Below are 15113 nucleotides of genomic sequence, written 5' to 3' on the forward strand. Positions count from 1 at the left end.
TACATGGTGTCCTCTATTAAAACAATAATAAACACTTCATTCACTAAAGATTGCTTACTCCATGAAATATTCAGAATGCACAATTCATGCCATTCTCAAATAGAAATTTACAGTCCCCTACAGTAAGTAGTCTTAGCTCAATTTGAAACATCACAAAAGAGATCATACTCAGTTACATGTTGTCTATTTTGCTTTTTGTCCTGGGTATGTGAATGCATAGAAGATTTTAGAAACATGGCAATTCATTTAGTAATATTTCCAGATCAGTAACTTATTTCTAGGCTTATAAATAAAAGAATATTTATTTGAGAATTCAAGGGAGATATTTTGCTTTTGAAATTGTACAGAAGTATGACAGCATGGACAAAAAACCCCTAAGATTGTTAATTTGAAATCATTATTAAAATCACTGCAATCAAATACTAACAGGATTATATTTTATATGCACAAATACATCATTTTATGAATAAGAGATAAACATCCCAGAAAAATTCGGTATATATTTTTCAACACTGAATAAGAACTCAGTAACTCTTCACATATTATTAGATTTTGCACAGAGAGTTCCAATCATTTAGAAAAGATGGCCTCCATCTGTCCTCATAGATGTCACCGAGTTTTTGAATACACAATTTTTTCAAATTATAATGAAACAAATCACATTCATCTTCACTTTGGGTGTGTCACAGGTTTATGCTATACCCTGTGGTATTCAAAAGCGTCTGTACTATTGATGTCTTTTCCCTGCTACAAGGATTTACTTTTTCTTAATCAAGTTATTTATGCCACTGCATTCTTTACAACTCAGGTAGTATAAAACAAACAGACACTGTTGCTGACCCTGTAAAAATGATATTTTGATACGCAGTCTTTTTAGAGTCAGTGATTTTTCAAAATATCCCAGTATACAGACATATACTCTTTTCATAAAATATGCCAACAAAGATTTTATAAATTGTGTAAGGAAAATTTTCTCTGGACACAGTTATTCATCTTTTTGATATGATAATGAGGGCACATTTTGGAATTTTTAAAAATTACCTGTACATTTTTAATAAGGATTTATAGTTATTATAAGTATATATAATCAAGGCTAGAGTAACATTTATTCTGCTACCCAGAACATACTTAAATTAGTACAAATGTGGAGCATCGCCTGTGAAATTAGTTGAATAACTTTCAATTAGTTTAAGACAAAGATCAAAGTACGGTCATAGTATTGTGCAGATTAATGAGGTGTCTTTGTTCACTTCTCTTTTCTGAATATGTCTCCTGCTACGTATTCTTTTTTCCTGAAAAAGCTTTTACCTAAATGTAATACCAAATTTTGTGAAAGATCACTACGTGATGTCCTCAGCGTTGCCCAGCTCCTTTTCATTTATGCCAGCTTTGTTCCAGTTACCCTGCTGCAACCTTCTCCTAATCTAGCCCTGATTCAGCAAATTATATAAACATGTGCTTAAGGCTTAGCATGCGATGACATTTACGCATGCATGTAGTCCCATTGTCTTAAAAAATAAAAATATATCATTTGTTGTGATGAATAAAGGGGAAATAAACACATTTCTAAATGATGTGCTGATTCAGAGAGCAGGTTTTTATCAATAGAAGAGGAAAATACTGACCAACTTGTGTAAGTTATGAGAAACATGGCATGAAAAGAGATACCCAGTAGATCTTTCAATAGAATTTTGAATTCTCAAGGCCTTTCCTCAAACCAATTTATGAATATTTACGTGACTGAAGGGTCTTGTAATATACATGATGATCACAAAGGAGTATTCTTGGAGGAGAAATATATCAATTGGAAACAAAAACATAGTCAGAAAACATCTTAGACTTACAATAATGACAAGTAGCTCCTTTGTAACCAGTATTGGTACAGCTGCAGTAGAAGCTGTTCCAGGACTGTGAGCACTCACCACCGTGTTCACAGTAATTAGGCAAACACCTAAACAAAAAACAAGCAAGCATATTCACTCTTTTCCTTTCTCTGACATTGCACTTGTATTTATGGAAAAGGAAAAGAAATAATATAAAGGAAGCCTTCAGGCATATCGGGGAAGATGTCAATGTGACTACTAGAAAATTAATTAAAGAACATTTCCCTTCATAATTTCCACTATTCCTATTGACTATCATAAATATACTAATTATGCAATAAACCTGAGAAAACTGAAATAATTAAAGTGTAACATGCATAATTATTACTTACTGTCAATCAATTAACTATAATTTAATATAGATTGATAAACCAATGAAAAATCTGCATGCTGATAATTCGCTGGAAAGTTTTGTGACAGACGTGATTTCTTCAACAGGGTGAATCACAACAGAGTAGCATCACAGCAGGTTACTTTCTATTCTTCTAGAAATCCCAGAAAAACACAAAATGATCGCATAACAAATACAACTGACCATTGCTCCTCAGAGTTTTTTCCTATTCTAAAACTGTGGCTATTTCCTATTATAAAAGGGAGAAAAATACCTTAGTATGTCAGCTCTACCACCAGAGATAACTATTGGTAAAAAAAGAAAGCCATTTTTCATTCTGGTACTATGAGTGTAAATCTGGTGAAACCGTATTGATTTTGGTGACTTTCTTCAGGATTTACAGTGGTTGACTACAAAGCAAATTTGCCCATAACTGTTTTATGGTTAAGACTGCAGGACTATCCCTAATTATAAACTATTGCATGAGAAGAAAAAAAGGTATCTTTTCAATAACGACAATTGAAAATATATTGAAGTAGAGCTGCATGCTTCAACTGATTGTTTATAAGCTTTTTGCCTTGGAAATTAGTTAAATAAAATTCTAATTGCAGTGTGTGTACAGAAGATATAGCTCAGAATGTATAAAAATTCATTATTATTAATATTAGCCACAAAAAAGAAGACAGGCTAGCTAATATTCACAGGTCTGCAAATTTCTTTTTAATTCATTCAAGAAATCTTAGAAGGGTATTATTTTAAGACTGTAAAAGTCCAGCAGTGCACACATCTATCCTATGAATATTCAGGGCCATTGTATATCCACTACTACTAAAGCTCAATTAATTTTATTTTTCTTTTATGTTTATAAACAAAGATAAGAAGAGGTTTCCACAGAAGAAAATAAATGTAAGCAGGTGTACAGCAATATAGGTCACTAAGTTTTGAGGAAATAAGTGACATTTTTACCAGTGAAAGAGCTGATCATGTACATATTATCTCACTCATACAACGGATTTGTAAACCAAGTCTAGAGATGGTATATGTCTGAAGAAGCTTGGATTTGAGACACAAAAATGAACTGCAGGCACTGGACATAAGTTCACTTTTGTATTAAGTAACTTGTTTAAATGATACGTACAAATGTGGATAGTAATAACTCTTAGCATAAATATTTGATTTTGCTTTTTACGGGTAGGACTGGAGTTTTTATAAATATACTCAGTTATTATAAATATACACCTCCTCTGACAGTGTTAATACCCATAAAACACCCCATAGCTGCCATTCAGGACTTTCAGTCCACTCTCTGACAGCTGCCCTGCTTGTGTGTATTTCAGTTGTTGTTTCCATTGCCTTATTCTTTTTTGATAAATACGTCATTATTCCTACATTGCAAGTGATATACATGGTCCTCACTTGTATTGACTCCCTGTCCATTTCAATTCATCTTCCGAACAGTATTCACCAGATGAAAAGATTAGATGAAACTGATGATGCTTGAGCCAACTTTAATAGAATTGAAAACAACTTAGAGCATAATTTAAATCTTTTAACAATAAATTTTGTATCCTCCGTTTCAGATTGTATAAAAGAAAGTAGCCACTAATTAACTCAAAGTGAAGCTATACAAATTACACAACTCGCAGCAATCCCATCCAAAGCAACATTTAAAACAGCGATTTCTCTGAAGAAGCTAAGTTTCTGACAAAAATTTTTAATACTTCTGGTGTAAAAGCTAATTTCTGCATGCATCACCATGTCTGCTTAAAATAAAAAGCCGTGGGTCAAGCATTTACTACATATTACTTGGTAATACACTTTTAAGTCTTTGACGTCTGCAAAAGGCGCATAACTTCAAAGCAGAAGACTGCTAATAATCAAAAGCTAATATTCAACAGAGAACACTGGACCAGAACACAAATATACTCTTGTCAAAGAAGAAAAAATGAAGAACTTCAGATGCCGGCTATCTACTAAAGACATTTTCTGTGCACTGTTTATCATAGTTTCAGACTATGGAAAAAGATATTTTGAAAAGAACAACTCATTGCTGTAATTTTCATTATTTTTTTTTCTTCAGTGTTTAGTTAAAAAAAAAGAAAAAATGTTCAAAAACTTCCCCAGAACCAGTGTCTTTTTTTAATTTTTTTAACAGATAAAACCATTTATTTTGGAGGATTTTTTTGTAGAATGGACTTGCAGGACACCAAAGGCAATAACTTCTGGAATGCAATCTTATGTTTCTGTGGTAGGGTTTGATGTAATTATGACAGATTCATCTGGTTCTCTCTTCTCAGAGACTAAATGTGCTAACTTTGTAGGGCATTTAAAATGACATTGTGTCCTTTAAAGTTATTTTGTCAATGGTTTATGTATAATTAGTAGTTATTAAACCAATATATATTGATAAAGCAGCTGAGAGAAAGGATATTAAGGAGAAATATATGAAGACAATTATTTGCATGCCCAAGAGGTATGAGCAATGCAGCATTATACAGATATTATACAATGAAATGACTAAAGTGAAGGAGTGTGTGAAGAGCAATGACTGGAAAGAGTCATAATAATTTATGTATAGGAATAGGATTTGGAAGTTTATGGAACTAAGAAAATAGAAAATAAGAAAATGATAGGGATTTTTTGTTTGCTTCATTTTAAAGAAGAAAAGGCTAATAAATTATGCCTGAATGCTTAAATTAATGATTAAATGACTACCAATGAGGACCTTAAATCTGATAAATAATATTCTCTCTATATGATCACCATATATATATATGATAAATATAAACAATACACTCATTATTTTCAGTTTATTTTCTACTGCATATAGATTCAGATCGCTATGCAAACAGTACCTTTTATATGTGTTCATACGTTTTAAATGTGTAAAGCTATTACATTTAATGGTCCATAGTTTCTATTACAAAAATCATGGACAACTCCAGAATTTGGGTGGTGCTTCAGCATTTGGAATTGGAGATGCGAAGACTCCAGTAAAGATTCAAAGATGCAAGGACTGAAATGATAATTATTTTTTTCAGAAGAGGAATGAAAAATTCAATTACTTTTTATCTTTAATTTTCTATTATATTTTCTTAATTTTAAATGAAAAAAAATTCTTTTTCAAGAGAGGAATGAAAATATGGAAGAAAAACATGGATATCCAGAAGAAGGAAGCAGCTTGGTGGACTATTAGATAATCAGAAGTTCAACAACAAGCCGCATTCACTCCTGGCATCTTACAATTATAAGAACATATTGTGAACTAACAAATTAGAAAATAGAAGACGATAACGTGTTCATGAAAATACAGATCACAAGGAAAGTAGAAAAGATAAAGAAATTGTTTGCTTACCCTCAGCTGTAGGGAAGATTTCTACCATTGGGAGCATAATGGCAAAAACCCTGATTACATTAGCTTGGGGCAACCACAGACATGTAGAAGTCAGTCTAACAGGAGAACATTTTCTCACAAATGGTAGGGCGCACAGAATGAGACAAGCTACCTATTACAAAACCATTTAATACACATAAGCAATTTAGCAATTTTGGCAGAGGCAAAGAAGAACATATCTTTTCAAGGGGGATTTACAATGAGATGTAGAATCAGTTGGAGAAACAGGAAGTTTGTTCCAGATGAGGAGCTGCAGAGAATCAGAAACCTCAGACAATTTTAACGTCGTTTTTTCTAATTTTATGTGCAAGTGGTAAATCAGTAAATGGAAATTTTCTTTCCATGGCTGTGGTAAGTATACTGCAATAGTTCTAGACTTTTGACCACTTGTGAAAGAAAAAGCATGCAATTTCGTAAGTATTCTGTTCTTTGTTACCCAGTCAATATTCAAAACAAAACATTCAAGGAAATAAATGAATGAATAGATAAGATTTTCTTACCTGTCTATGATGCCACATAAGTCTATCTGCAGGTCACTGAAATTGCCAAAAACGTTTTGCTGAACTGAGATCATATCCACAGCTTTGTTGCCAATAGAAATGAGTCGCATACATCCTTGAAAACCACCGAATGAACTGTTACATTCAGTATTGTTTCCACCATTAGGGCAGCCTGAAACAAGCAGAAAACCTGGAGTTGAAAAAGCTATTTTTCTGAAAAGGTTTATATATCGCAAAAGCAGACTGGAAGTTCATAATTTCCAGGTGTTGTAAACTTTGTGAGAGGAAGGGTTTAGCCAGCAGCTCTTCTGAATAGGCATGGTGGTGGAACAGTAAAGATAAACTTCTGCTTGAACTTATTGCTTTAAAAGTATATGCAATACCATCACTAAAAATTAGGATAAAGGATAACCCAAACAGCAGTTCAAAACTAAGGAATGGAATCAATATGTAAACAGACTGACTGACTGATCTTAGTCATAAATGTTATTTTACAATACAAAGTGAACATGATTTGGATGGGCTTTAAGTCACAAACCATGTCAAATAAGATATGTAATGAGCTACTAAATACAGTGATCTTTATTTATCAGTATAATCTTACCATTTCTGTCATTTTTAATAATATGAATGCACACATTTAGTACGAATATAACACAGAAATAAATTCCCCTGAAACCAGATAGAAAAAAAGCTACTGTGAGAAGGCTGCTATAGAGACAGGTAATAGTGTCCAGTTCATAGTCAGAATGCTATAAGCAAGTTCAATCATGTTGTCCTTTCAGGTCACCTTTTCTAGGAAAAAAATCATTTAGTCTTTCAGTGGACTTGAAATACAAATGATAGTAAGTAAGGGTAAGGATCAGAGGACAGATCGGGACAGGTGATGTTGTAGTATGCATATGCTACAGACCTCCTGATGAAGGAGGTAAATAAAGTCTTCTTTAGGTAGCTGAAGGTGACTTTAACAACCCTTGTATCTGCTGGAAGGGCAGTATGGCTGGCAGTAAGCTATCCAGGAGATTTCTGGAGTGTACTGAAGACAATTTCTTGATGCAGGTTATCGACGAACCAACAAGATGGGACGCTCTGTTGGGCCTGCTACTCACAAACAAGGAAGACACAGCACATCTAGAGTGCTTTGCCCAGTTCTGGGATCCCCAGCACAGGAAAGACAGGGACATACTGGAGCAAGTCCAACAGAGGCTACCAAGATGGTCAGGGAGCTGGAGCACAGGATGTACAAAGCTGGGAGCGCCGGGCCTGTTCAGCCTTAAGAAGAGAAAGCAAAGGGGAGATACAGCCACCTGATAGGAGGACACAGAGAAGATGGAGCCAGGCTCCTTCAAGAGATGTACAATGATAAGAGGCAAAGAACACAAGCTGGAAATGGCAAATTCTGATCAGATATTAGGAAAAAAAATTTTACCATGAGAGTGTTACCACACCACACAGGAACAGGTTGCCCAGAGAAGCTGTGGGATCTCCATCCTCAGAGCTGTTCAGGACTTGACTAGACACAGCCCCCTGTACAACCTGATCTAATCAGACCTGTTTTGAGCAAGGGGTTGGACTAAACAGCCTCTGGAGGTCCCTACCCACCTAGATTATTCTATAATTCAATAATTAACAATTTGTAAGTATTTAATATTGTTGTTTATCTGCTGCATTACTGATAATGATCTGAATTGTATTGTTCACTGCAAGTTAATTACACATCGTTAATCAATCAGTAAAGAGCTTCGATCCTGATTTGATTTAAACCATGTAAGTTCAGCAGTTTTTCCCTGTGACAATTGAACACTACACATGACAACATCTGCCTGAATGTTTTCTTTTTTTCTTTAGCTTCCTTCTAGAGGGTAATATTGCTTCTGGGATGATGCACAAGGGCAATACTTTGATCTTAAATTAATGCTGCATTCGAGTTCACATTATTCAAAGAAATTCTTGTTTCATAACATTAGCAAGCAGTGGCTTTTAAGACATTTCTCTATTTTGTAGAGCTAATGGCACTTCCTAAAGTTTTGTAAAGACAGTCCAGAGATCCACTCTACAGGAAAACGAAATGACAATGGAAACTTGTATAGCCATTCAAATGAGTGAAAAAGAACATAAGAAGTATTCATGGCTTTTCAAGAAATATAAAGTAGAAAATGAGCTAAGACTGTAATAAAAAAAAAATCAGTGTCTTTTTTATGGTAAGGAACCAAACTGTTTCTAAGGAAAAATGTTTATTAACTACTTTAACTACTTTAAGAAAAACAAATCCCTTGACTTGCAAAAGTCCAAGCAGGAGTGCAGTAACCTTTCAGTCCCACACACAGTTAGACAGATGAATGACAGTTTTTAACCATATTCTCTACACAATTCTACAGCAAAATGTTATTAAATTTTTTGTCATTTGTGGTGAAAAATATGACACTCATTTTTGAATGAAATATAGAGTCTCTATTAAAAAAAAAAAAAGCCAATAAAAATTGAGACATCTTTGACACTTGTTACTCTGCAAAAATCTGTCTCAGATTTTTTCATATTGTCTGTCTTTGAAAACATTGTGTCTTCTAATTCTATTATAGAAAATGCAACACACTCATATTAATGAAAGTGGGGTTTCTTATAGTTGTGGGCTGTGCATTAATGAAAGAAAGAAATCCATTAATAATGACATATGCCTGATATACTTATTATATTTTTAACTAATCTTTTTGCCCTTATAGTTGCAATGAGTTATTATTCCAAGAACTGAGAGACGCAGCATGTCCTTGATGGTAGCATGACTAGGGCTTGTGCTGCCATCATATACTAAAGAATCTTCATGATAATTACACATTTTCTCAGCTAAGCATACATATTTCTCACATACTTTGTACTCCTTAAAACAAGAAAAATAACCATTATGTCTTCCTGGACAGCTCTCCTGCTTGTATTCACATTTTAACAACCAGCACACAGAAACATAGTATGCATTTTAACAAACTTAGAAAGTCAAAATGCATTGTTTGCATTTTGGCAGTGGCATATGACATAAAATTTTAATAAACAGTTTTCTAAACTCAGAAGCTTTCTACTTGCTTTTCCCCAAGTTGTATGACATGCACAAGCTGCTGATTTGACTGTGAAGCTTAATTCAGAGAAGCTGAGGAGTGGACATGCAATTAGCACTTTCAGTATTCTTGGCATTAATTTGCCCCCCAAAAGATAAATAGAAATGTCCTGCTGTATAACTTAATTGGATATGGTGCTTTTTGCAACTGCCCGCACTCCCCCTGATCTGTGCACCTGTGCCATCAGCACTGCAATATTCACTGGTGTAAATCACATAATGAGAGATGTGGGAACCAGGATCAATGTAGAAAGAAAGAATTAAAAAATGTTTTCTCGCTATCCAAAGCCAATATTCCATATCTGTCTCTGATTACCACCTAGAGCAGAAGGTTCCATTATCTTTAGTAGAAAAGGCTAGATGCCAAGTTTGGAACCATCTCAGAAGTCACATGGATGCTCTTGTAGCTGTTCCTAGATTTAATTTTGTCTTGTGAGCATGCAATTTATTCACAGTCCATTTTTTAAAGGGAACTGATCTGTGGAAAATCACCCAGTCCATACTGATTTAGGGTTTTTCATGTTTGTCACTTTTCTCAGGAATCAGAATTGTTGATAAAGTGTTCGGTCATGAATTCCTAAGCTTGCACGAGACAAAGCATTTGGCTAGTGCTGAATAATGTATTCAGATACTGTTTAACATTGCTATTATGCAGTCCATTCTCAACAGATCCAGGTTCCTTACAATTTGTACAATGCTATTGGTAAAAATATGCATTTAATGACAAAGTTACTTGGTGACATTCCATGGCCTGCCTATGAAGGGGTTCAGACACAAATAATGTACATATTCCTAGAGAAATGGGGGCATCTAAATCTAGCTTTTAGGCACAAGTTATATTCTCCAAACATAGTAAAGTGGCGGCATGGTGATAAAAGCCAATTTTTAAGAGTATTTATTATGCGTTGCATACATATGGACCTAGAGGGGATTTTTGTATGGGTAAATAAACTTGCACTTTAAGTGAGCCCAGTGGAAGATTCTCACAGACACTGATCTAGCAAGAAAATGAGTGTGTAGCATGGGAGATTGTCAACCTGTATATGACTGACTGATTATCAGTCAGAACTATCATTAATTATTAAAATAGCATGATATTAGAAAACTATGTTCTAAAAAGTGACCAAGGATTTGGATGATAATTTATTCTATCCAATATTACAGAACTTTGAAGAGACACAGACCCCCAAAACTCATAGCAGTACCTGAATAACCTGAGCTGGGCAAAGAAGACTTGAGGCAAGCCTAATCATGCTGACCGTTTGATTAGATATATCAGGAAAATTTATGTTTAACTGTGGGATATTGCCAGCATAAATAAGCAACATATTTTACCTCCAAAGTAGAAAGTATCTCCTGAGTAAATTTGCAGATGTATGGAGGCATGAGCAGACAAGGTCACATCATTGTCCACTATTACACTGATACGATTCTTTTTTGCAGAGAAGGAAACAGAATGCCATTGGCCATTATTTAATACAGCACCTAGAAGGAAAATAAAAAACAGAATGAAATACGTACATCCATTATTTGTTATACTAGCTCAACAATATAGACTTTAAAGAAGAAGAGACTACTACAGCAATCTGTAGCCTATGTAACAACTCAGAGTGATAATGAAAGAAAAAATGAACAAAGGACACAATGTCTTGAGTGAAAATAGAACATTCATCCATTCATTTTCTTCACCTTCTGATAAGGAAAAATAAAAGTGCGTCAGTGAATAAGGAAAACTTGCAGTTGTAATGCTCCTAATTATCAGTAGTGCATCCATTTAATGTAGTGACTATGAAAAGTGTCCTCTCAATCTCAGAGGGTTATCATTAAGACATCATGGTAATGGCTGAAACAATATTTTAAACATAATACACATTTTTACTACACTATTACAAGGGATTTCTTTATCTTTTAAAATGAAAGGTAGTCATTATATTACATCCCAGTAAAACAGAAAAATCCTATAAATGCTAAAAGCTTCAGCAACCGCCATGTCAATGTCACAAGATTTTTTTTTTTTTTCAGTTGTTTGTTTACATGAAATCCATAGGTAAATTCTGGAGCTCTTTGCTGAGAGTTTAGCCTCTAACACCAATTTATGCTACCTCTTGATGAGTAAGTGTATGGTGCCACAAAGCAATAAACCTAAAGTCCTGATTCCAGAAAGCACTTATATATACACACTTAAATACATTTTATTCAGGGCAGCGTGTAAAAACATGATTATCTTTAAGTAAGTGCTTTAAGTCAACCATGTTCTTGAGTGTTGTTTGAACAGGGATGCTTCTTTTAGCTGGGAATACCACCTTTGAATTAGGTAACATCTTCTCTTGACTGCTGAGTGTCTCTGATTTGTGATCTGTGTTTTCCCTCTTGAACTTTCATGCATTTATATACTCTAGAATTTGTTTGTAATCTGGAAAATATCCTACCATTTAATGGATTTGTTCAAAACAGAAGAACAAACCAAAATAGAAGGATGAGAAGGTTCAAATAGCTAAATTTCAGCATAACCAGATCCATATTTTGATAACTACCAGAGAATAAACACATAAGCTCAGCATACAATCATCAGATAAATGTTAGAATTGCATTAGAAGCTGAGATACACGATCTTTTCGAAAATGTCTCTAATACATTGAATACAATATAAGACATATACAAACTTTCTATTGCTTGTTTCCTTACTTTAGCCAGTATTATGGAACACACATCAAGAAACCTTACCCTCTAATAACACTAAAATTTTGCTCTATCCCCAACCTGAGTGGTATTACATGAAGACTATGGCCAGCAGATCATCTGATCTCTATGTGGCCCTTTCAGGAACTATTCCCCTTTCAAATGTAATGCCAGGAAACACAGGGCCTCGTTCACAGGTGTGCTGGTAGCATGCTGGCAATTACTTATTTTGGCTGCAATCTTCCTTGAGAAGTGGTATTTGAGGATGGGTATATTCCATGTCCGATCACCCAGAAGCAGGAGCAGTACATCTACGTTCGGGGTGAGTAATTAGCAGAACAACTAACACCAATTTTCTGGATTAACTGATTGGTGTATTTTCTACTTCTGTAAACCTCCCTATTAATGATATTTATAGAGATGGACTTTCTACTAAAAGAAAAATTGGAAACCTTATTCCACACATATAGTATAATATTAAAGCTATTTCAGCTGGCTACCAAAAGGTCACCCACAGAAGGGTAATCTTTTGGTAAAAAGGATTTATATAGCCCTACAGGCAATGTGGAAGGAGCAACTGCAGTTTTCCTACATTTTCAAGGTCTCAAACTGCTGAATAAGTCCCTTTGGACTGGTGGCAGTCAATATAATTTACTGTAGCCTTCAGGCTAGCGTATTTTATGTTAGGGCTGGCATAGTACTGAGTTGAGGATCAAGCAAATGCCTTAAAGCTCTAGGTATATTTTCATTATGTAATCTGTTGCAGCTCCACAGACATTTAAAAAACAGAGTAGATAAAGCGCTAGAAAAATATTACTGCTGCCTTGCAGTGTCAGGGGCATAGATGAGTCACACTTTATACTGAAGTTTTTAGACTTCACAGGTGTTATTATATATCTCCCCTATTATTTTTTAGTACTATTTTACAGCTAGAACTCCTAAAATATATCAAAGGGTTTTACTAACTTCAACCCAAAAACTAACAAAGACTCACAAACAGATAAAGCATCCTTAGGTCTTTTATACCACTTTCAACCTCAGTGAACTATAGACTCTTTTATCAAAGATGTAATAGGTATGCTAAAACAGAGAATATGAATAAGGTTTTTATTTAAAGCACAGCAAATTAAACCTGAGAAAGGCGCTTTCCCAATTTGCAGTACTGTAATCACCCTAGAATGATCCTTCAATAAGAAACTAAATAGTAAAATGCACATAGCGTATAACACCACTTGTAACATTGTATCTTTAAGATTAATCAGTTTTATAAAAGAAAAAGATTCTCACACAAAGGATTTCCCTACCTACCTGTCTCCTTCCTTCTTTTTAGCCTCACTTCCCATTTACTAAAGTTCCAGATTCTTTCACATCATATCTAAGATTAAGCTAGAAGGCTCTTTATTTGTTGAGTCAAGTGACTGATATTTTCCTCAGTCACATCTCTGCAATATGCTATGGTTTCCTTTGGTAATCTGACAAAGCAGTCTGTAATTTCATTTCAATTGTAGCAAGGCCAGTTGCATCCTGCCTCATTAACTTCTTGCTTTGGTAAGGAAACCATTTTCTAAATATTGCAATATTTGAACAGCAGGATAGGTAAGAGAATGCCCAACCATAAAGAAGCAGATTGCATGACTGACTGAAGTAGAAAAATCATTTGGTTACTGGAAAATGGGTTCTATGACTTCTGCAATTCTTGTTTTGTTTACTATACTTATCATACTGATGTACTCAATGGGAGAGAGATTTTATTTCCTCTTCACAGAGGCCAGCATGATTAGAGATACTACAAAACATCCACCTAGATCAAAGAAGAGTTAACACTTCTCAAAAGTCCCTTTCATTAAATCTAGGAACTGTTGAATGCCATTGTGGTAGCATGAAACATTCCTAAGAAAACAGCTGATTGCAGCCGTGGCATCAAGAATCGTAATTAAATTCATATTTGCTTGTGTGAAGTCATGGTATGACACTACATATGCATGATAAAGGTGAAGGGACTGCTAACATATCCATTTCATCTGAAAATTGTGCTAATTGGTGCTCTACCACGAGTTTTAGAAATGCTTTACCAGGAGACACGTGAGGAAAAAAATAGCAATTATATTATTAATGCATATTAATGTAACTGTTAAACAGGATTTCCATTTATTCACATTACCTGTACTTCCATCATTTTAATATTTAAGTAACTAATATTTAAGTATCAAAAAAAAAGTCTGTGTGAGGTCTTGCAAAACAATGGCATATAACTTTATGAAAGCATATATCAAAAGGCAGTGCATATAACTTATTGTGAGATCAATGAGAAATAAGAAAGCTTTTAGGTAGTTTAGAAATAATTTGTAGATTAGTCTGAAGTATAAGCTCCAAATTCAATGACTGTTAACATCATTTAATTAGAGGCTGCATAGAAAGACAGGTTCATATGAAGAAACTGAGTAATAATATTTCAAACATTCATACATATTGTAATTCAATTTGGACTCATCATTCAACACAAATTAACTTTGTGTTCATTTCTTTTTTTAATCTGTTATTTCTTTGTGAATATTTTATGACCAACTTGTAAAAGAGGCTACAAAGGAACGATATTAAGCAACCCTTCTGTAAAAGAAGGATACAGCTTATTATAGCTTAATCACTCATGAATTAATATACCATTCTCCTCATTTTTATATGGCTGAAGAAATCTTTAAAAAACTGATGGTAATGAATTCTAAGAACTGTGCACAAAGAAATATGCTCTGATTTAATTACCAAATTTTGTGTGTGTGTGAAAGCCAGGTCATAAGTCTTTGCCTGTAGAGGAACAAACCTGTCCAACCATCCATAATTTAATTACTCAATCTTCAAATGCAGACTTTATTCGCTTCAGTGAATGTAGCAACAATAAACACTTCAAAAGCTCAGGAAAAAGTTCACTGTATGGTTTTGCTAGATAACTTCTTTCTCAGAAGAGAATAAGGTGTTTTTACAGTAGTTTCTGTCTTCACAAGGACAAACACTATTCCACCTGTTAGACCTTATGAACAGTAAGCTTAATGTAACATAGGAATGTTAAATTCTGTTTCAGCATAGAATTTTGAGATTTATTTTGAGGTGTTTCAGCTAATATGTTATGTATTGGATTGCAAGTTTGAAGTTGAATAATTCGCCTTATGTGCAAAAGTGCCACCACTTCAGCTGGTCTGTTGAATTGACACAGCATGGCAGCAAT

At 34.3% G+C, this 15113-nt stretch overlaps 1 protein-coding gene across 1 annotated transcript in view; it reads right to left on the minus strand.

The window, feature by feature from the left end:
* Positions 1-15113, minus strand: part of LOC112978813 (contactin-associated protein-like 4) — a 224776-nt gene that overhangs the window by 51875 nt on the left and 157788 nt on the right. Inside the window, exons 9-11 of the mRNA XM_026092542.2 lie at positions 10550-10699; positions 6109-6280; positions 1845-1951 (exon numbers count right to left, since the gene is read on the minus strand). Of these exons, the coding sequence (XP_025948327.2) occupies positions 1845-1951; positions 6109-6280; positions 10550-10699 (429 nt within the window). The remainder of the gene's footprint in view (positions 1-1844; positions 1952-6108; positions 6281-10549; positions 10700-15113) is intronic.

Source organism: Dromaius novaehollandiae, chromosome W, assembly GCF_036370855.1.
Source record: "Dromaius novaehollandiae isolate bDroNov1 chromosome W, bDroNov1.hap1, whole genome shotgun sequence".
Classification (NCBI taxonomy): domain Eukaryota; kingdom Metazoa; phylum Chordata; class Aves; order Casuariiformes; family Dromaiidae; genus Dromaius; species Dromaius novaehollandiae.